At 37.7% G+C, this 24,050-nt stretch overlaps 1 protein-coding gene and 1 pseudogene across 1 annotated transcript in view; both read right to left on the bottom strand.

The window, feature by feature from the left end:
* Nucleotides 1–8,080: 8,080 nt before the first annotated feature.
* On the bottom strand, nucleotides 8,081–8,152 carry LOC122454673 (annotated as a pseudogene).
* A 3,917-nt stretch (nucleotides 8,153–12,069) lies between these two features.
* C9 (complement C9) overlaps nucleotides 12,070–24,050 on the bottom strand; it is a 63,149-nt gene continuing 51,168 nt past the window's right edge. The window contains exons 10-11 of the mRNA XM_043489093.1: nucleotides 16,690–16,918; nucleotides 12,070–12,395 (exon numbers count right to left, since the gene is read on the bottom strand). Coding sequence (XP_043345028.1) covers nucleotides 16,703–16,918 — 216 coding nt within the window. The 3' untranslated portion in view covers nucleotides 12,070–12,395; nucleotides 16,690–16,702. The remainder of the gene's footprint in view (nucleotides 12,396–16,689; nucleotides 16,919–24,050) is intronic.

The following is a 24,050-nucleotide window of genomic DNA, read 5'->3' as shown; positions in this document are numbered from 1 at the left end:
ATACTCTTTTTCCTTAAGTTTCTTTCTTTTCTCCTTTTTTTAACTTTAGAATTACTCTATTCTCTCCGTTTGAAAGATTACTTAACCTTAGTCTTTTTTGCACCCTATTGGTCAAATCAGGATTTGTCAGACTAGAAATCTTCCTAAATACAAAATTATTTATGACTTAATGCAAAATTGGCCATACCTGAGTTAAACTAGTGACAGTTTTCTTTTTGGTCAGAAAGATAGTAATATTTCTATTTTCAACTCTATAGTACTTTTTTGGAACAAAATACTACTACTTCATAATGCTATATGGAGGATGTAGGAATATCTATAATATAGCTATGAAAACAAACATATTAGAACACAATCTGTGAAATGATTCAGTGTCATCCTGATCCTCTTTTCTCTTGTCCTTTCCATGTAGATTGACTTTAGCAGGCTAGCACATGGTTTAAAAAAATCATTGATCAACAAACGATACTGGGATATTCACATTGCAAAATAATGAAATTGGAACCTTACCTTACACCATATACAAAAATTAACTCAAAATGAATAAAAAACCTAAACATAAGAACTAATAAAGTGTAAGACTCTTAGAAGAAAACATAGGGGGAAAGCTCTATGTGACATTGACTTGGATTCAATGACACCAAAAGCACAGGCAACAAAAGGAAAAGTAGGTAAATTAGACTTCAACTTTAAAAACTTCTTGCAAATCATATATCTGATAAGGAATTACTTTCCAGAATATATAAAGATCTCATACAACTCAACAGCGATGATAACAGCAAACAGGCAAAGGACTTAAGCAGAAATTTCTTCAAAGAAAAAAATACTAAAGATCAATAACCACATGAAGAGATGCTCAACATCATTAATAATTAATTAGGGATGTGTAAATTGAAACCACAATGAGATACCACTTCATACCCTACTAGGATGGCTATTATTTTAAAAAGTCAAAGTCACAGAGATAGAAAGTAAAATAGTGGCCACCATGGTTGGGGTGGTAGGGAATGGAGAGTTACTGTTTAATGGGAGTTTCAGTTTGGGATGATGAAAAATGTCTGCAGATGGATAGTGGTGATGGTTGCACAACATGAATGTACTTAATGCCACAAAACTCTATTGTTAAAAATTGATCAAATGGTAAATTTTATATAATGTATATTTTGCCTCACACACACAAAACAGCCTCCCTTAAAAAAAAATCACTGAATCCACCAATTAGATAAAGGAGAGTACTAAGCCACTCTGCCATATATTATCCTCCATTTTCAGATTTAATCCTCTTGGCTGTCTAATGTCACATACATTAGAGTCAAACTTGAAAAGATTTATATCAATAGCCTTGCATGATAACATAACAACAGCAACCACTTATTGCTCTTGGGTGCCAAGGTCTTTATATGCGTTATCTCAATGAATCAACCTAACAATTCTATGAAGGAGATATTATTATCCCTGGGTTTATCTTGGGGTTTAAGAGTTCAGTAAATTATCTACTATTAAAAAGCCACACCACTCCATTCTCTTGAACCATTTCACTGCTCTCAGTACAGTAGTTGGTAATGAACGTGAGGTGAGGGTGGAGGGGCTGGGAGGTGGACTGGTGAACAGAAGGATAGATGGTTATTCTATAAATTACTTGTGTGTGTTTGTGTATGAGAGAGAGACACATTCACAAACAGAGACTAAGAGACAAAAAGTTTTATTTTCTTTTAAACTAAACTTAAGCTGATTCTAGTCTTTATTCACCATTTTGGACAGTTTTTCATAAATATCGAGACACTAACTCAGGAGCTGCTCTTGTGGGGTTTTGGATGCAGTATTCGGCTGTGTTTGCAATCAAATACACACTCAAAAGGCCTTGGGGAGATAACGATGTAAAACAAGACAGCTCTTGGCAGTGATATAAGTATATGTCTGTCGTATCATAAGTAGAGTAAATAAGCAACTGGAGTTTTAAGTATAAAAAAGGAAAACAATAAAAATGTAGTATTTCTCTGAAGCTGTCTTTCCTATTAGGCCCAAGGAAACATGAATGCCCATCCAGCTTCCCCAGGTCCTTTGATAATGGCTGGAGCTCAGTAAAATGAACTGAATGTAAAGTCTGAGTGTCAGAGGACTATTCCCCCCACACATCCTTCTCTCTGAATTTGTGGGATGGCCTCTCAGAAGGCTGGTTATACTGTGCTCAGTCTGGCAGGACCAAGTGAGGACTTCTCTTCTCAGGAAACTTCAGTCCAAGTTGAACCATGTAAGCCTTAGCCTCCAGAGCTCTTCCTTGCCCCCAGTTTCTGGTGATTCATCCTCTGTGCTAATTCCTGTTGGGCAGTTTCTGGTGTCTCAATGGTGCACCCTGCTGGAAATGCTCTACCAGATACACCACCTCTGGAGGAAGTTGGAGAGTATCATTGTCAACAGTCAACCTACACTGTTTCCCCCATTTCCAGCAAAGGGACTCTGATAAATCATTATGCTAACCCTCAGGGATCTCATCAAGGCTCAGCTCTTTTCCTGTTTGACATTTATAATTCACAAGGATGTAAGGAATTCTCAGTAGCTAGTATGGTAACTCTTCCTTGATTCAAAGGCTCTACATCAGAAATTCTTTCAACAGTGGATTGTCTAGGAACAGAGGGTAGTATTTCTATGCACTGAACATCCTAATTCTTTCTGATTGACTCAGACTTCTGGGGCAAGGAAATAGGTACTCTTGAGTGCCAGTGCTATTTTATACCCTAAAGGGTTGGACATTGTTATTTTTAGAACACCATCTCTGTGTCCTACCTAATATTAAAATACATGTAATATCCAACAGGCTTTTTCTTTGCTAGGGAAAAAGAAAAAAACACTTGAAAATTGCTTCTTAAATTTTTCTTTTGAGGAGAGACAAGATGGCAGAGGAGTAGGTACAACTCTCTCCACAGTACATCTCTCTCTGAGTACATCTCTCTCCACAAAGATGTCAGGAATATATCTTCAGAAGCAGAGGATCTCACAGAGAACCAGTTGAGTACTGGCAGGAGTCCCTGACCACCAGAAAGGAAAATATAGTTTTGTGCAAAACTTGGTAGGATGAAGGAAGGAAATGGGGGCCGGGCGGCGGAGGAGAGAGTGAGTGGCACCTTATCTGTACCTGGGGGGGTGGGTGAGCTGAAGCAGGAGAGACACTTGCATCCAGGCCAATCAGTTGGGACAGAAAGGGAAACATTTGAGCCTGTCAGAGAGTGAAGCAGCCGATCTGTGACAGTCTGAATGGATTGAGAATCACAGAAACAATTCATGCTGTGGTCCTACGTACCCTGAACAGGGAGGCAAGTCCACTGAAATGCACCGTGGCTGGGAGCAGGAGCATGGGGATTGGGGAGCAATCCCAAGGTGAGGACAGTTGTTGATTGTGGGAAGATGACCAGAGGGGATGGGAGCGAGGAAGTCCATGGTGAGGAGTGCCTTTGGAGGAATGCTGGGCAGCTATGGAGGCAGAGTGTTGAGTCATCCACAAGGGGTGGAACCATCATGATCACCTCTCTCTCCCCACGCACTAGCAACCAATAGAAAAAGACCTCAACAAGGGTGGACTTTTGAACGCCTAACACACTGAGCAATAGTAAAGGACCCCCCCAGGGGTGCCTTTTGAGTGCCTCCTGTGCTGAATAATAGAGAAGGACCAGTCAGGGAGGCCCTTTGAACACCACCTACCAGAGACTAGAAGAGAATTCTAATAGTGCTGTATCTTCTGCGCCTGTTACTGATGGCTTCCTATACACCTAGAGCGACTGCGGTCCCTGCAATACAAGCAGGGGCACCTCCACGCCAGGTCCTCACCGGGGCAGCGCTGCCAGAGGCTAGAAAAGGACCTCATAGCACCATATCTCCAGTGCCTGTGGTGCTCGCTTCCCTGAGCACTTGGTGCCACTGGGATCCCCACTATACAAGCAGCCATGCCACTTTCACAACCGGTCCTCACTGGAGCAGACCCAAGTCCTCCAGGGCAGCCTCAGAGCAAACTTCTGTGGAGGACTCACATAGAGAAAGGGAAAGTGGAAGTGTTAGTTGCTCAGTTGGTCTGAGTCTTTGCAACCCCATGGACTATAGCCCTCCAGGCTCCTCTTTCCATGGAGTTTTCCAGGTGAGAAATACTGGTGTGGGTTGCCATTCTTTTCTTCAGGGATTTTAATAACCCAGGGACAAAACCTGACTCTCCCTCATTGCAGGCAGATTCGTCACTGTCTGATCCATGAGGGAAGCACCCCTACTATTGGGATCCAGGGATGGAATGGCTAAGGAAGAGGTTTGAAAACCTTTCCACCAGCTGTATAAGCTGAAGATTAAATCCACACAATCACCTAGGCAGACTGTGTCTATGTCATAGATATATGAGCATTCCCAGAAAAGAAAGTGCCCTAGCTCTGGCAGCTGTGGACATTGGAGGCTAGAACACGCAGGAGTAGGGTCAGATCAGTGAGCTAATTAGTCCCACAGCAGGTCCAAAGACCAGGCCTCCAATGCCACGTCGGAGGGCTTCCTAGATAGATGGCGGTGCGCTATGGCTCACAGCTGGGAAAAGGACACTGACTGTGCTTTTATGGAACACATAAAAGACAGTTATTTGTATTTTTATATTTTGATTTGTCCTGTAGTTCTGGATTTTTTTCTCTGCTGCTGTGATTGATGATTTATTACTGTTATCTCTATTTGGGCATTTGAGAGCTTTTTCTTGTTTTTGTTTTAAACACACTTTTTATTTCCTTTATATATTTCTACTTCAACTTTGGCTTTCTACAGATCTGCATTTTTATGTTTCTTTTTATTTTGTTCTTATTCTTTCCTTGTTGTTATTATACATATATATATATATATACACATATAGATCTTTTTAATATACTTTTATTTAACTTTGCTTTTCTACTTTTCTTGTTTTTCATTATGTTTGTTTGTTTTCTTTTCTTTGCTTTATTCCTTACCTGACATTCTGCTTTGGTCTTTTTTCTGTTTTAGTTAGTTTTGTTTTTAATTGTTTGATATTTTTGGTTTCCTTTGCTCACTGGGTCACTCTCTTGTACTTTGTTTTCCTAGGTCTGTTTTGGTTTTGTGTGTGTGTGTGTGTCTGTGTTCCTTTGTTTTTGTTGTTATTTGTCTGAATTTGCTTTTACCATTTGTCTGGGGTTTGTTTTTTGTTTCTTGTTATTTTGTTTGCTTATTAGTTTTTTGTTTGTTTTAATACCCTTTATTGCCATAACAGACGGCTTGTTGGGTCTTCATTCTCTGACCAGAGGTTGGGCTTGAGACTCTGGGATGGAAGCAACTGAGTTCAGGACACAAGACTTCTGAAGAAATACTGACCTCAAGGAATATTAATCAATGAGAACTCCCACAAAGGCTTTCATCTGTATCCAAGACCTGGCACCACCCCAATTGCTGGCAGCACCCACCTCAAGATGCCTCACCCAAACAACAAGCAATACAAGAACACAAACTCAATCATCAACAGATATCCCAAAACACACCACCTCACACAACTCTGCCCATCAGAGGGGGATAAACTCACCTCCTTCCACCAGAACACGGGCATAAGTACCTCCCAACATGAAGCCTTCATAAGCCACTGGACCAACCTCACTCACTGAGGGCAGAGACCAAAAACAAAGGGAACTATGACCCTATAGCCTGGGGAAAGAGACTTCAAAGACAGTAAGTTAAGAAAATGGAAAGACAGAGAAGTATTGCGCAAAGGAAGGAAAAAGGTAAAAATCCACAAGATCAACAAATGAAATAGGCAAACCATCTGAGAAAGAACACAAAGTAATAATAGTAAAGATCCAAAATCTTGAAAACAGAATGGAGAAAATGCAAGAATATTTAACACATTTAACAAGGACCAAGAAGAAATAAAGAAAAAACAAACAGTGAAAAGCAACACAATGACTGAAATGAAAAATACTGTGGAAGGAATCAAGAGCAGAATAACTGTGGCAGAGGAATGGATAAGTGAGCTGGAAGCTAGAATGATGAAAATAACTGCTGAAGAGCAGAATAAAGAAAAATGAATTAAAATATTGAGGACAGTCTCACACACTTCTAGGATAACATTAAGTGCACCAACATTCAAATTATAGGGGGCTCAGAAGAAGAGAAAAAGATAGGGTCTGAGAAAATTTTTGAAGAGACTATAGTTGAAAACTTTCCTAACTTGGTTAAGTCATCAATCAACTCCAAGAAGCTCAGAGAGTCCCATCAGAATAAAACCAAGGAGAAACAAACTAAGACACATATTAATCAAACTAACAAAAATTAAACACAAAGAAAAAATATTAAAAGCAGCAAGAGGAAAGCAGCAAGTAACATTCAAGGGAAACCCCATAAGCTTAACAGCTGATCTTTCATCAGAAACTCTACAAGCCAGAAAGGAGTGGCAGGATGTGCTGCTGGGGGTGACAAAGAGTCAGACATGACTTAGTGACTGAACAATAACAACAACAATGAAAGGGAAAAATCTACAACATTGCTCTACTCAGCAAGGATCTCATTCAAAATTGATGGAAGAATCAATGGCTTTACAGATAAGTAAAAGTTAACAGAATTCAGCACCATCAAATCAGCTTTAGGACAAATGCTAAAGGAATTTCTTTAAGTAGGAAACATAAGAGAAGGAAAAGACCGACAAAAACAAATCCAAAATAATTAAAATGCCAATAGGAATATATATATATATATATATATATATATATGAATAATTGTTTTAAATGTAAGTGGGTTAAACATTCTAACCAAAAGACAGAGACTGGTTGAATGGATACAGAGACTTACTTACAAAGGTAAGACCTATATTTATGCTGTCTATAAGAGACCCACTTCATATCTAGAGGCACATACACACTGAAACTGAGAAGAAATTCCATGCAAATAGAAATCAAAAGAAAGTTGGAGAAGCAATTCTTGTATCAGACAAAATAGACCTTAAAAGTAGAGACTTACAAGAGATAAGGAAGAACACTACATAGTGATCAAGGGATCAAAACAAGAAGACATGACAATTGTAAATATTTATGCACCCAACATAGAGGCACCTCAATAAATAAGGTGAACACCAGCAGAAATAAGAGGGAAAATTGAAAGAGGTGGGTAGAACCAATTTGTGTCATGTGCATGCTTACATGTGTCTGACTCTTTGTGATCCCATGGACTGTGGCCTGCCAGGCTCCTCTGTCCATGGGATTTTCCAAGCAGGAATACTGAAATGGGTTGCTATTTCCTACTCCAGGGCATCTTCCTGACCCAGGGATTGAACCTGTGTCTCCTGTGTCCCCTGCATTGCAGGTGGATTCTTTACCACAGAACCACCAGGGAAGCCTCATCCAAGAGGAAGACATAACAACTGTAAATATTTATGTACATTGGGGCACCTCAATACATAAGGCAAACACTAACAGACATAGAAGGGGAAATTGACAGTAACATAATAATAGTAGGGGCCTTTAACACTCCACTAACACCAATGGACAGAGCATCAAGACAGAAAATTAATAAGGGAACACAAGCCTTAAGTGACACATTGCCTTAGAGGGACCAGTTGATATTGTCAGAATATTACATCCAAATGCAGAAGAATACACTTTTTTACTCACATGCACACGGAACATTCTCCATTATAGATCACGTCTTGGGTCAGAAATCAAGCCTCAGTAAATTTAAGAAAACTGAAGTCATATCAAGCATCTTTTCTGACCATAATGCTATGAGACTAGATATCAATTATAGGAAAAAAAAAACTGTAAAAAACACAAACACATGGAGATTAAATAATGTACTCCTAAATAACCAACATGTTACTGAAGAAATCAAAGAGGAGATGAAAAATACCTAGAATAAATGACAGTGAAACACGATGACTGAAAACCTATTGGATGCAGTAAAAGCAGTTCTAAGGGGGAAGTTTATAGGAATACAATCCTATCTCCAGAAACAGTAAAGACATTGAAAGACAGCCTAACCTTACACCTAAATCAACTGAAAAAAGAACAAAAAAGCCCCAAAGTCAGTAAAAGGAAAGAAATAATAAAAATCAGATAAAAAAGAAATGAAAAAGAAATGAAAGAAACAATAGTAATGATCAATAAATCTACACTTGATCTTAGCCAAAAGGCCGAGAAGCGATGATCAATAAATCTAAAAGCTGGTTCTCTGAGAAGATAAAAAAATTTAACAAACCATTAGCCAGATTCATGAAGAAAAGAGAGAAGACTCAAATAAACAAAATTAGAAATGCAAAAGGAGAAGCTACAATAGACAATAAAGAAATACAAAATAAGAGACTATTATGAACAACTATATGTCAATAAAATGGACAACCTGAAAGAAATGGATAGATTCTTAGAAAAGTTCAACCTTCCAAGACTGAATCAGGAAGAAATAGAAATTTTGAACAGACCAATCACAATCACTGAAATAAAACTGTGATAGAAAAAAAAAAGTCTCCCCCAAAGCAAAAGCCCAGGGCTTCACAGGTGAATTCTATCAAATAATTTTTGATAGAATTCTATCAAAGAATCCTTAGAGAAGAGCCAATGCCTGTTCTTCTCAAATACTTCCAAAAAATTGCAGATGCAGGAACCCTTCCAAATTCATTCTACAAGGCCACCATCACTGTGATACCAAAGCTAAAGACATCACACACAAAAAAGAAAATTATAGGCCAATATCACTGATGAACATAAATGCAAAAACCTTTAACAAAATTCTAGCAAACAGAATCTAACAACACATTAAAAGGACCATGTTCAAGTTGATATTATCCCAGGGATGCAAGGACTTTTCAATATTTGCAAATCAATCACAAATGGTGTGATATTTCATATTAACAAATTGAAAGATAAAAATCATATGAAAATCTCAATAGATGCAGAAAAAGCTCTCAACAAAATTCAACACCCATTTATGAAAAAAAAAAACTCTTCAGAAAACAGGCATAGAAGGAACCTACCTCACCATAATAAAGGGCATATATAACAAACCCACAGCAAACATTTTCTAAATGGTGAAAAACTGAAAGCATTTCCTCCGAGATCAGGAACAAGACAAGAGTGCCCACTCTTGCCACTATTATTCAACATAGTTTTGGAAGTCCTAATGATGGCAATTAGAGAAGAAAAAGAAACAGAAGGAATTCAGATTGATAATGAAGTAAAGTTCTCACTGTTTGCAGACAACATGATACTATACATAGAAAATTCTAAAGATGCTATTAAAACATTACTAGAGCTTATCAGTGAATTTAGTAATGTTTCAGGATACAAAATCAATACACAGATACTGCAATACTGCATTCCTGTACAGTAACAATAAGAAATCAGAGAAATTAAGGAAATCAATCCAATTCATCATTGCAACTAAAAGAATAAAATACCTAGGAATAAACCAACTTAAGAAGACAAAAGACCTGTATACACAAAACTATGACATTGATGAAAGAAATCAAAGACAACATAATCAGATGGAGAGATATACCATTTTCTTGGATTGGAAGAATTAATATTGTGAAAAAGACTATACTACCAAAATAATCTACAGATTCAGTGCAATCCCTATCAAGTTACCAATTGAATTTTTCATAGAACTAGAAATAAAAAAATCACAATTTTTGTGGAAACACTTAAGATCCCCAAATAAGTAAAAAAAAAAAAAAAAATCTTGAGAGAGAAAAATGGAGTTCGAGGACTCAATCTTCCTGTCTTCAGGTTAACTACAAAGCTACAGTCATTAAGACAGTATGGTACTGACACAAAGCAAAAATAGAGGCCAATGGAATAAGATAGAAAGCCCAGAGAGAAACCCATGCCCCTATGGGCACCTAATCTTTGACCAAAGATGCAAGAATACATAATGAAGAAAAGACAGTCTCTTCAATAAGTAGTTCTGGGAAAACTGGACTTCTACATGTAAAAGAAAGAAATTAAAACACTTCCTAACACCATACATAAAAATGAACTCAGAATGGATTCAAGACCAAAATATAAGAACAGGAAATATAAAAATCTTAGAGGAAAATATAGGCAGAACACTTTTTGACATAAATCACAGCAAGATCCTCTATGACTTGCCCCCTACAGTAATGGAAATAAAAATGAAAATAAATCTTGGGACCTAATTAAATTTAAAAGCTTTTGCATAGCAAAAGAAACCATAATCAAGATGAAAAGACAACTCTCAGAATGGGAGAAACTAATTGCAAATAAAGCCACTGACAAAGTATTAATCTCCAAAATATACAAACAGCTCATGCAGTTCAATATCAAAAAAACAAACAACTCAATCAAAAAATGGACAGAAGACCTAAACAGACATCCAAAAAGGCATACAGATGGTCAATAAACACATGACAAAATGCTCAGCATAGATTATTGTTAGAGAAATGCAATGAGATATCACTTCACACTGGTGAGGATGGCCATCATCAAAAAAATCCACAAACAATAAATTCTGGAGAGGGTGTGGAGAAAAGAAGACCCTCTTGAACTGTTGGTGGGAATGTAAAATGATACAGCCACTGTGGAGAACAGTGCAGAGATTTCTTTAAAAACTAGGAATTAAACTACCACAGGACACAGCAATCCCAGTACTGGGCATTTACCTTAAGAAAACCACAATACTAAAAGACACATGTACTGCAGTGTTCATTGCAGCACTATTTACAGTATCCAGGACGTGGAAACAGCCTAGATGTCCCTTGAGAGACAAATGGATAAAGAGGTTGTGGTAAATATATACAATGGAATATTACTCAGCCATAAAAAAGAATGAATTTGAGTCAGTTCTAGTGAGGTGGGTGAATCTAGAGCCTGTTATACATTACAGAGTGAAGTAAGTCAAAAAGAGAAAGACAAATATCTTATATTAATGCATATATATGGAATCTAGGAAAATGGTACTGACGAACCTATTTGCAGAGTAGCAATAGAGAGATGCATATAGAGAACAGACTTTGGACAAAGTGGGGGAAGGAGAGGGTGGACAAATTGAGAGAGTAGCAGGGAAACATATTCATTACCATATGGAAAATAGATAGTGGGAATTTGCCATATAACACAGGGAGCTCAATTCGGTGCTGTGTGACAACCTGGAGGGCTGGGAGGGATGTTCAAGAGGGAAGGGACGTATGTATATCAATGGCTGATTCATGTTGACGTATGGCAGAAATGAGCACAACATTGTGTTGATTATCCTCCAATTAAACAGTAAATGAAGCAGTGAAAAAAATGTGCTTTTGAGATTATTTGTATTGTGATCTCTCAACAATCATGTACATTCTTGAGAATTTCTGTTAAGTGAGGAAAACTAACTTAAATTTATTTACAAAAGTGTGAGAAGTTTATTAATAAAAAGAATAAAAATTAGTGAAGACATGAGAATTGACATTTAATGAAATTTAATTATTAGTTATAAATTAGGATTTTAATAATTAAATTAACATTTAATTATTGACATTTAATTAAAATTTATCAATATTGTTTGCATTTTTCCCTTGTACTTTGAGCCTTTCTTCTTTTTCTTCTCCTTCTCCTCCTCCTTTTCCTTTTCTTCTTTCTGTTTAAGGATTGTCAGACCTCTTCAAAAACTCTCAGATCTTAAGTACCATGCTATCTAATGAATAAAAGTGTACAATCAGCTCTGTTAATTAGCTTATTATGTTGGTTGACTTATCTTACACAATTCATAAGGCTTGGTATTAAATTTGGCCGTATGAAATTCCTGGGTTTTGGGTTTTGTTTTGTTTTTGGTAAAATATGACTTAATAGAGACAATTTCACATGATTTAACTTAATGGTTTTTGGTCGCAAATACATTTTTCCCTCTGGAGGTGTAGAGTTAAATCACAAAGCTAAGACTTAAAAAGCAGAGATCTGTGCTTGTGGTAGGTGTTCGGCAAGTATTTGCAGAATGAATGCATGCGCGTATTCACGAATGACTGAACAAGACAGGAATGTAAACAAGAGCAAAATTGCATGGTACAGACGCATGGTAATGGAACTAGCAGAATGTATTCATCATATGAAGAACTGTGACAATTACTTTAAAGTCTTTTTAATCAACATTCTCTTTTTAATTCAATTTTGTTTTGCTAGCCAGAGATTGGCATTAGCTGTGTGAGAAAGAAGTCCTGGCATACCTCACTGCTGACTCTCCTCATTAGGAAATAACAAATGGAAACATCATGGGAATTGAAGGAGAAAAAGAAGCATTGTGGATTTAAGAGAGAGACTTCAGAGGTTGGTAGGCTTTTCATGAAGCATGTTGCTCTTCATTTGGCAGCAAGAACTATCTCTGGAGGGTGCTGGTGTTTTTCTTTCCATATGATCCCAGGGAAACCAACAACTCTATTTTCTTTTTTTTTGACTGCAATCCTAGAGAAAAACAAAAGATTATCAAATCTTAATGATTAATAGAGCTTCAATGTTGGGTGAGTCCACCCATCCATTTACTCACCCTTTTATCTTGTTGAACTATGATACACCAGATACTGTCCAGGTGTTGGGAAGACAGTGAGGTTTAAGATATAAGATGCATTTCCAAACTAGAGGGAATGTTCATCTGGTGTTGGGAGAGTAAATGTGATTAGTGCTAAAAGAGCAGGGGGGCGGGGGCGGGGGGGACGTGGTCAGCGCGTAGTTAGAGAATGGATGCCTGGAGATGCTGGAGGTGTTAATTGACCTGGGTCCAGAATAGAGGTTTGTTACCTTGGCTAAATAGACTAGAATAACCAGAGGATTTAAAAGAAGAGAGAAAGAAAGAGAGAAAAAGAAAAGAAAAGGTAGAGAGGGAGAGAAAGAAGAAAAAAAGAACCATGGCAACCCAGGATCCACCACACAGGTTCCAGTTTAATTGATTTGGGGGTGGATATCTGTTTTGTTATATTTCTATTTTGCCCTTAAAAAAAGCTAATAGGTTAATATTGATACAGTTAGCAACTAGATTGAGAACCATTGGTCTGGGAGAAGTAGAAACACATAAGGAGAGGGAGGTTGGATTGGTTGAAGGAGGAGAAAGTTGCAGAGTCTTCCACCCTAAGTAAATAGTATGCAAAAAGAAAGATGACGTCCTAAGGTTTTCAGCCTCATGATGGGGGTCAGTCCAGTGTATGTGGAAATGTGGAATGGAACGTTCTGTAGAAAACTGGATGCCTGGAAGTGTTTCCATGAGGGAAAGAGTCAGCAAGAAAGGTTTCACTGTGGTCTAGTGTCTCAGCGAGGAACTCATGGTCAGGTGTGAAAAGTCAGCCAGAAGACACCAGTGTTTTCATGCATGTGATGTATATAGGAGGAGGGACCTTGATTGTCATTATTCATGAATACAAAATGTAGAATCCAAATAAAGAAATTTACATGAAAAACTGGTGCAAAGTGATAAAAACAACAGGATACCCCTAGAGACAAACAACCCTAGGATTACCATCTCTACCCAGAATATACAAGGTTCCCACAGGAAACAAATTTCACTGAAGACTAGGCCTGAGATAAAAAAAAACTATTAATACTCAAGGGAGAAAAAAACGCCATGAGAATGAGTACGTGTAGAAACCATATATTCTAGGCCAATCTGAGAGAGACTTTTATATGAACATGTTCAGCATGTTCAAAGGTCTTCCCTGGTAGCCAGTAGGTAAAGATTCTACTTGCAATGCAGGAGATCCGGGTTTGATCCCTGTGTCGGGAAGATCCTCTGGAGAAGGAAATGATGACCCACTTCAGTATTCTTGCCTGGAAAATCCCATGGACAGAGGAACCTGGCAGGCTATAGTCCATGGGGCCACAAGAGTTGGACATGACTTAGTGACTAAACCACCACCAGCATGTTTAAAGAAATAGAAATAGGAAACATCCAGTAGGCCAAGAAAGAAAAAAACAGACTTAAAAAAAGAAACCACTCAAATAGAAATTAAATTTATTTATAATTAATTATAATTAGTTTATGATTAAAATAAATTTGAGAAAATTCTCATTGGTTATAGGATATAAGACTATATCCTATGTAGCTGAAAAATTAGAAGACAGAGCTGAAGAAATTACAGAAAGCTGAAGGATATTCCACATATAGAGAAATAGGTAGAAAACAGAGGTCCTGAATATGAAGTTTTTGCTACAAATGCTGCTTGGAATACAGAACATAGGATTGACATTTTAGATAGGTGAGAGACAGAGTTAGTATATAGGATAAATCAGTTATCCTAAAATTTCTGAGAAATATTAACATGTATATTGTCAGCATATTCTTGAGTTTCTGCATTTGCTAAGAAGGGCAAAAGACACTTGTAATGTGAAAATTTAAAAATTTTCTTTGTAAATACAAAAAAATTTTCTGTCAGTTCAGTCGTGTCCGACTCTTTGCGACCCCATGGACTGCAGCACGTCAGCCTCCCTGTCCATCACCAACTCCTGGAGCTTACTCAAACTCATGTCCATTGAGTCAGTGATGCCATCCAACCATCTCATCTCTGTCATCCCCTTCTCCTCCTGCTTTCAATCTTTCCCAGCATCAGGGTCTTTTCAAATGAGTCAGTTCTTCACAGCAGGTGGCCAAAAGTCTTGGAATTTCAGCTTCAGCACCAGTCCTTCCAATGAATATTCAGGACTGATCTCCTTTAGGATGGACTGGTGGGTTCTCCTTGCAGTCCAAGGGATTCTCAAGAGTCTTCTCCAATATCACAGTTCAAAAGCATCAATTCTTTGGCACTCAGTTTTCTTTATAGTCCAACTCTCACATCCATACATGACTACTGGAAACAACCAGAGCTTTAACTATACGGACCTTTGTTGAAAGGGTGGTTGAACGATAAACTTGAGGCTGTGAAATCTTTGAGGAAACTGCATAATTGTTTCAGACATTTTGTTGTAGGAAACTGCTTATTCAATAAAAAAAAGTAAGTTATGATTTTCAAAAGAAATTAATCCAGCTAATCTTGTAATAATTAACAGTTGAGCTAAAACTTACTTTTCTATTAGGATTCTAATTAAAATCCTCAGTTTTAGAAAGATGGCTAAAGTCGCTCCTCCTTGAAAAAAGCAAAATATTGAAATACAATTCCAGGGGATTAGCTGTAAAATGTGAAGAATCTCAGTTTTCTTGGTCTGGAGCCTGCTAGACTCCTCTGTCCATGGGATTCTCCAGGCAAGAATACTGGAGTGGTTGACATTTCCTTCTCCAGGGGATCTTCCCAACCCAGGGATCGAACCTGGGTCTCCTGCATTGCAGGCCAACTCTACCATCTGAGCCACCAGGGAGGATAGTAAAGTTAAAATTAAAAAATTAAAATTCAGTAAATACCATTTATGTAGATTAAAAAATCATCCAAAACAACATTGGATATTTTCCCATTGGCACAGATGTATTTGGAAAAAGTGAAAAATATGGACCAGAAGGAAACACTCCTAACTTAATGAAAGTGACTGTAAGGGGAGGAGGGTAAAAGAAGGCGAGGAATAGGTGAGGGAGATTAAGAAGTACAAAGTATGAGTCGGGGTAGGGAATGTACAGTGTAAGGAATGTAGTCAATAACTATTTAATCTTTGTAGGGTGACTGATGATAACTAGACATATCAGCATGGTGATCCTTTTGAAACATATAGAAATATTGAATAACTATATTGTGTATCAGGAACTAACATAGTGTTATAGGTTGATTACACTTCAAAACCAACAAAATAAACAAACAAACTCATAGGGAAAGAGATCACATTTGTGGTGACCAGAGGATGGGGGTTGGAATAGGTGAAATTGAATGAAGATGGTCAAAAAGGTAAAATTTCCAGTTATAAGATAAATAACTGCTTTGGGTTTCCATTTCCTTCTCCAGGGGATCTTCCTGACCCAAGGATCGAACCCAGGTCTCCTGCATTGCAGGCAGTTTCTCTACCATTTGAGTTACAGGGAGGGCCTCAGGATACAAGGTACAACACGGTAAATATAATTAATACTGCTGCACAGTATATGCAGCTTGTTAATGGAGTAAATCCTGAGTTCTCATCACAAGGAAAATGTATTTTTTTTCTAATTCTTTAATCTTGTATTAATAGATGAGATGATGGGTGTTTACCTAATTTACTGTGATAATCAGGTAAGTGAAATATCAGTCAAATAATTATGCTATACTCAAATTCATACTATGCTGTACATCAATTATATATCAATAAAACGGGAAGAAAAAGACAGTAACTGTATCTGAGTTCTGTGGGAGACAAGAATCAACCTGGGCTTTTTGCAGGGAGATGATGAGGTACAAAGTACTCTATTGTATCTGTGAATGTTTTTCTTATAAAGGGGTTCTGAAGTATTTATTGTATATATATATTTACACACACACACACACACACACACACATATCCACATGGTGAGTTCCTGGATGTTTGTTATACTTCTGTAAACTTATCCCTTTATGTAAAATTTTTATAACTAAAAAAGTAACACAATCATTACAATTTATTGTCTGTAGCTCTACTTAGAGGAAGAGGTAGAGGTTAACTGTGTGCTAAATGACACATAAAGGTTGATCTGTCCATTTCCATTATTCATTCCATTTTTATCCTCTGTTTATATGGCTAATCTAGAAGCTTAGTGCAAATTAATTGAAGAACTAGCTTTCAAATTAAATAACATCCCAATACATATTTTTGTCCTTAATGATGTTAACGAGGTTGTTCTCACCTTTAGAAATTTTCTATTTTTTTATTTCACAGGCCACTCCCTTGAACTCTCTTGGGCAGGAACACACGCATTCTCCGTCCAGCAGAACCACAGTCCCTCCATTTTGGCACGGTTGGCATTTCCTTAAACTGAATTCATTGACGTAGTCTTCAATGGCTCTTTCCAAATTTTGTTTCTTGAGGTGTGCGTCTTTCATTTTCACTGGAATCAGATCATATATCGGAGCCAGCTGCAAGAGAGAAAAACGTTTAATTTTAGGTCTTTTCCTACTGACTGATATTTTAGTTTATGTAATATTTTTGACTAAATTATTTATTCTTTGATTCACTAATTCAACAAAGGCTTATCAAATGATTATTATTGTCAGCTATGATGTTAGCTTTTAAGACCTGGTGGCTCAGATGGTAAAGAGCCTGCCTGCAATGCGGGAAACCTGGGTTCAATCCCTGGGTTGGATAGATGCCCTGGAGAAGTAAATGGCAGCCCACTCCAGTAATCTTGCCTGGAAAATGCCATGGATGAAGGAGCATGACAGGGGGTTGTGAAGAGTCGGACACAACTAAATGGATGACAACAACAACAAGATGTTAGCTTTTAAGCCTATACTAATGATCAAAAGTAGCCATGATCTCTGTAATCATGGACATCCCATTATAGAGATAAAGTGTGTTAGTCACTCAATCTTGTCTGACTCTGTGTGACCCCATGGACTGTAGCCTGCCAGGCTCCTCTGTCCATGGGATATTCCAGGCAAGAATACTGGAGTGGGTTGCCATTTTCTTCTCTGGGTTGGGGGTGGGGGGTCTTCCCGATCCATGGATCAAACCTGGGTCACCTGTATTGCAAGTGGATTCTTTACCATCTGAGCCACCAGGGAAGCCCATTACTGAGGAAAGGAGACTGATACTGCAAGATAATTTACTGACATATTTATTGTGAATCCTTTTTGCTGCCTTTTTTCTGTCTTCCCCTTCTGGAAGGTAGACAAGTGCTTGCAATCTCTTGTCTAAGAGGAGGTTTATGTGTGATGCCAAGTCCAGAATGTCCCTAAAAATAAATTTTTTATTACCTTTGAGAGAGAGCTTTCCTCCAGTCCAGGAAGGGGATAGAGTTAGCATATACTTCAAGTAGCAGGAACCATAACTAGATCTCTAACAGCTGTTTTGGCAAGTAGCAAAATCTTTGAAGGGGCCCTAGAGAAGGTGGCTATCAGGGACCAGGCTACAGGTTTGTCAATGTCTCCAATGCACAATCTTGGCATGGAAAGTTTGAAACCGCTAGATGTCAAGTAAACTTGTAAACTTGAACCATGAGGTCATCAGGGTGACCACAATGGACTAAATACTTACATATATCATATCCTTATTTCCCAAAGAGAAACATCTGGACAAGCAAGAACCACCCTGAACCCATCCAACAAATGAATGATGAATGGATTTTCCAGCAGCATGGAAGGGTGGAAATCTCAAATTTAATTATACTCAAATAAATGAAGCAAAGTGATTTATTTTGTATCCTTAAATTCCTGGAGTAAGATACATAGTTGTCACAATTGAATCAGGGAAGTTTGGAAAAGTTTTCCTGAGAAAATGAGTATGAAGTTGAGATTTGAGGGTATAAAGACAAAAAGACTACTCTAGTAATATAGTGAAGAATTTAAAAAATTCTTACAGTAGAGTTATGTTACATATATAACACATATAGAATATATAGAGTTATGTATTATAAATCTATATAAACCATATATGGGCTTCCCAGGTGGCACTAGTGGTAAAGAACCAACCTGCCAATGTAGAAGACATCAGAGACTTGGGTTCAATCCCTGGATTGGGAAGATTCCCTGGAGGAGGGCATGGCAACCCACTCCAGTAATCTTGCCTGGAGAATCCCATGGACTGAGGAGCCTGACAGGCTATAGTCCATAGGGTTGCAAATGAGACCCTTTGGTGGCATAGTACTTTGAAATGAGATAGCAAAATTTAGAAGAAATTAGAATCTGAAGACTCAAGAAAGATGAGATTAAAAAATATACCACAAATTCCTGCAGAAGAGTAATGACAGATTAAATAATGTTAACCAATCCTTTTTCTGAGGACAATGAGAAAAGCTGAACAAGTAAATAAAAGTGAAATTTAAAAATCCGCTAGAATCGGGTGGAGAGGGAGGTGGGAGGGGGGATCGGGATGGGGAATACGTGTAAATCTATGGCTGATTCAAATCAATGTATGACAAAACCCACTGAAAAAATAAATAAATAAATAAAGGAAAAAAAATAAATAAAAATCCCCTAGAAGACCCTGGAGAACTAACAAGATGACAAAAAAATGGCTAGGCTAAGACCAGGGAGGTGGTGGAAATTCAGTGAGGCGAGATCAGTACTTTTGAGTCAACAGTCCCTTTGACACATTTCCTAAATCAGAAAGAGGAGCTAAGAAGTAGGGCAGCATGTTACTGGGCTGGGAAAAAGATTGGAATTCAGAAACAACAAAGGTAAACAAGTTGTGTTTTTGGTTGAGACTCAAGGACCAGAGCCCTAGAAGTAAGAGGGAATTGGAACTGAGGAAGCCCTGGCAAAGACTGCAGCCAGTTTAAACATAATCCTGAGTCAGTACCCCAGAAGCTTTTAAAATATAAATATGTAGTTTCTTCGGAAAAAAATAAAATCACCTCAAGCCTTAAGCTACTCTGATAGAATCCCTTGCAATGTGGGAGATATGAGTTGGATATCTGGTCAGGGAATTAAGATTCCACATGCCATGGGGCAACTAAGCTTGTGTGCCTCAGCTACAGAGAAGCCTGCATGCCACAATGAATGTTCCTGCATGCTGCAACTGAGACTTGATACAGCCCAAAAGAAGAAAATAAATTATATAAAAAAATAAAATAAAAAACTAGAAAAGGGACTTTGCTGGTGGTCTGCACTTCTACTGCAGGAGATGCAGGTTTGATCCCTGGTTGGGGAACAGAGATCCCCACGAGCCACATGGCGCAGCCAATAAAAACAAAAAAGGATGCCACTCAAGGGTGAAAGTCCTCAATGAAAGAAGACATCTGTAACACTGTTATATAAGAGAATAGGCTCATATCCTGAATACATCAAGAACTTCTACAAAGTCCCCACAACTGTCCCCCAGCAGAGTCTTTTATGAATTTAGCATGTAGGATTCAGATTCCAACTCTGACATATTTAATTGGAAGAAAGAAACCTCTTACCAGTGTTGCCACATTAGCACAAACAGCATAAGTATGTGGTGGAGTTATTTTGATTTTCAAGAAAAGAAATCCTTCTTGTTTTTACCCTTCAAAGGAAAGTCAAGGCCAGATAACTGAAGATACAGGACTAGAGGGTCACAGAGAAAATACAGTTTGGATGAAATTCATAAACAGTGTTTAAAGAGATAAAAAGAAATGACGCGCAATGGCAAATAGTTTCAGAGGAGCCCCTGGAGTCAAGAATCCCAAAAGAAGACAAAGAACAATGAAAATGCACTTCTTGAAGTTTGCTTTAAGAGCCGCATTTTTTTCCCCTGGTTGAACTTTGGCCTTCTGTTAAGTAAGAAAACAGTTTTCATTGTTCTCCCATACTAACTAACTGTTCTCTTTCAACCATTTTCAGTAGAGGTTTCTTTCTCCCAAGTAAAGATGTCAAAGTTAAAATCTGAATCCTATGTGCTAATTCATAAAAATTATGAATTTTCAGTAGATGTAATCTATCATGTGACATGCTAAAATACAATGAATTCACAATACAGTTTAATATTAACTACACTTAAGTTTCTTAATGTCAACTTAATGAAACTATGTGAACCAAATTTAGTTTGTTGAAAAAGTGTTTTGTTTTAAACTGCTGTACAAGAGAGTTAGAGATGATTTTTACTATGTCACTGTAACTGTAATGACTATAGTGTAGAACACTGGTACCACACCTCTTTAAAATTCTTCTGATGTTTTTTAACATCTGGTGCATCATTCTAAGAATTGCATGATAAACAAAAATGGTAGATCAATTAACTCATTCTTACTTAAAGTTGTTCCCGAAAGAGCTTAATAAAACTTGACATGTGGGTGGATAAGAGCTGCTGAGGGAAATGAGGGAAAGGAGAATTGAGACTGCATGGCGAAGGCGAGATGAAGGCAAAAGCAACAAAAATGCACAAAAGTCATGCAGGAGGACCCATCAGTGCACAAAGTGAGTCAAAAATCTGGTTATATTTCTAGCGAGTTGAATAAGACAACTGAATTTTAATAATTACATGCATGTAAGAAAAGCTCACCTTGATTCCCAAGAGAAACAAAATGATCCTTGAAACTGAGAATGAAGAGTAATATCTCCCATGAGCTCTCATAAAGGGGACGTTGTATTATGTAACATCCTTTCAGTAAATAAAGCAAGCATAAATTCACTTTTATAATGCAAAAATAAAACTCTGTAGGAAGTCAATATGCTATATGCCACCTATACCAATCGATCTCTACTGCTACTGCTCTAGAGGAAATCATAAACTTTTTATCTTTCAGGCAATCCTTACTAAATGTAATTTTGCTTAGCTGACATTCTAATAACTAGTTTGTGGCAGTAAGCTAAAGAAACCACAGTTCAGGTATTCTATTGAGGCAAAATGTAGGGCCATTTGTGTTAATATTCAGGCAAGCAGGAAATGGAAATAGTATATTTTCATGAAAGCTGAAGACTATGACAAACCCAGTACTGGAAGGGTGACCTAGCTTATCTCCTCTGCAGAGAAGAGCTGAAGGACAATTCTTGGTCTGGGCCAAGACATTCCTCAAGAAGTGATCTGGGGTCTGCTGAAACACACACAAACAAAAGGGTAATCAAAGCCACTGTATTTTACTTAATATAGCATGGTCATAGTTACTTTGGTGTGGAAAATAAATATAAATAAAACTAGGTGCTTTGCTTAGAAAATCTCAGTAATATATTTAAGCAGCTTTTAATTTAGACTGATGTAACTTCCTCATGTTTTCTCCAAGAGAAACTCTTTGCAACATAAATACCTAGGTAATTGATGTAAACTGCTACAGAGAATTAAATATAAACCAATTTAATACAGGTAGGGAGGGGATTTTCCCATTTTTTGCATAATTGAATAGACAGGCCAATTGTTTTATTATGGTCATCCCAATATTTGGACATGTCATCATACACAGACAATGGGATGCTTCAATTACCAAAGAATAAATCCATGACTATAGATTGTTCAGTTATCTCATGGAAATGCCAATTAACCAAAGGACTTTACATTTATAAGAACGAAATAATTTTGAATCTATTTCAAGACTAAATTAAGCGTTATCTCAAATTTCTTTAGAGATTTAAAAGCCATACAGAGTCAATAAATTTCATATTATTTTACTATTTTCTGAATTTATTCTATAATAAGATGAATTTAAGAAGTGTTTCATGGTGGACTCACTATGGTTGACTTTTTCTCAGGTAGAGCATTAATATGAAAAATCCAAGCTCCCAATTCTTGAAGAAAGAAACATACAGATATTTTAGATAAAATGCCTGCATGAAAGTGAAAGTCAGTCATATGTGACTGTTTGCAACCACATGGACTATACAGTCTGTGGAATACTCCAGGCCAGAATACCAGAGTGAGTAGCTTTTCCCTTCTCCAGGGGATCTTCCCAACCCAGGGATCGAATCCAGGTCTCCCACATTGCAGTGGATTCTTTACCAACTGAGCTATCAGGAAGATGGAATACCTACTAGTCTAGAAATATGGGAGTCAATAGTTGTCCTTAAAAATAGGATAAACTGTATTTTGCATCCAGCCAGTAGTACTGAGCCAACAGAGCTATGAAGGTCTTTGAATAGTTCTAGTAAATTCAGTAGTAAGTCTTCAGCAGATACTTTATTGACTTGAGATTTAAAAAATCAGCAGCTCTAGGACATTCTGGAGTGTAATGCCAAGTAGGTCTTAGGAAGCATTACTATGAACAAAGTTATTGGAGGTGATGGAATTCCAGCTGAACTATTTAAAATCCCAAAGATGATGCTGTTAAAGTGCTGCACTCAACATGCCAGCAAAATTGGAAAACTCAGCAGTGGCCACAGGACAAGAAAAGGTCAGTTTTCATTCCAAACCCAAAGAAGGGTAGTGCAAAAAAATGTTCAAACTACTGTACAATTGCTCTCATCTCACATGCTAGCAAGGCTATGCTCAAAATCCTTCAAGCCAGGCTTCAGCAGTACATGAAGTGAGAACTTCCAGATGTACAAGCTGGGTTTCAAAGAGGAAGAGGAACCAGTGATCAAATTGCTGACACTTGTTGTATCATGTAGAAAGCAAGGGAGTTGCAGAAGAACATCTCCTTCTGCTTCTTTGACTATGTAAAGCCTTTGTGTGGATCACAACAAACTGGAAAATTCTTAAAGAATGGGGAGTACCAGACCACCTTACCTGACTCCTGAGAAACCTGTATGCCTGTCAAGAAGCAACAGTTAGAACTGGACATGGAACAATGGATTGGTTCAATATTGTAAAGGAGTATGACAAGACTGTATAGTGTCACCCTGCTTATTTAACTTATATGCAAAGGACATCTTGCAAAACAGCAGACTGGATAACTCACAAGCTGGAATAAAAACTGCCAGAGGGAATATCAGCAATCTCAGATATACAGATGATACCACTCTAATGGCAGAATGTGAAGAGGAATTAAAAGAGTCTCTGGATGAGGGTGAATAAAGAGAGTAAAAAAGCTGGCTTGAAACTCAATATGAAAAAAACTAAGGTTATTGCATCTGGTCCCATCACTTAATGGCAAGTAGAAGGGGAAAAAATGGAAGCAGATTTTCTTTTCTCAGGCTCTAAATCACTGCAGATGGTGACTGCAGCCATGAAATTAAAAGACACTTGCTCCTTGGAAGGAAAGCTATGACAAACCTAGACAGCATATGAAAAAGCAGAGACATCACTTTACTGACAAATGTCCATAGAGTCAAAGCTATGGTTTTTCCAGTAGTCATGTATGGATGTGAGAGTTGGACCATAAAGAAGACTGAGTGTCGAAAAATTGATGCTTTCGAACTGTGGTGCTAGAGAAGACTCTTGAGAGTCCCTTGGAGAGCAAGGAAATCAAACCAGTCAATCCTGAAGGAAATCAATCCTAACTATTCACTGAAAGGACTGATGTTGTAACTCCAATACTTTGGCCATCTAATGTGATCAGCCAACTCATTGGGAAAGAACCTGATGCTGGAAAAGACTGAACACAGAAGGAGAAGCAGGTGGTAGAAGGTGAGATGGCTGGATAGCATCACTGACTCAACGGACATGAAACTGAGCAAATTCTGGGAGATAATGGAGGATAGGGGAGCGTGGCATGCTGCA

Source organism: Cervus canadensis, chromosome 16 (genome assembly GCF_019320065.1).
Source record: "Cervus canadensis isolate Bull #8, Minnesota chromosome 16, ASM1932006v1, whole genome shotgun sequence".
NCBI lineage: Eukaryota > Metazoa > Chordata > Mammalia > Artiodactyla > Cervidae > Cervus > Cervus canadensis.
The sequence above is the reverse complement of the archived record's forward strand: the minus strand, read 5'-3'. Positions and strand labels throughout refer to the sequence as shown.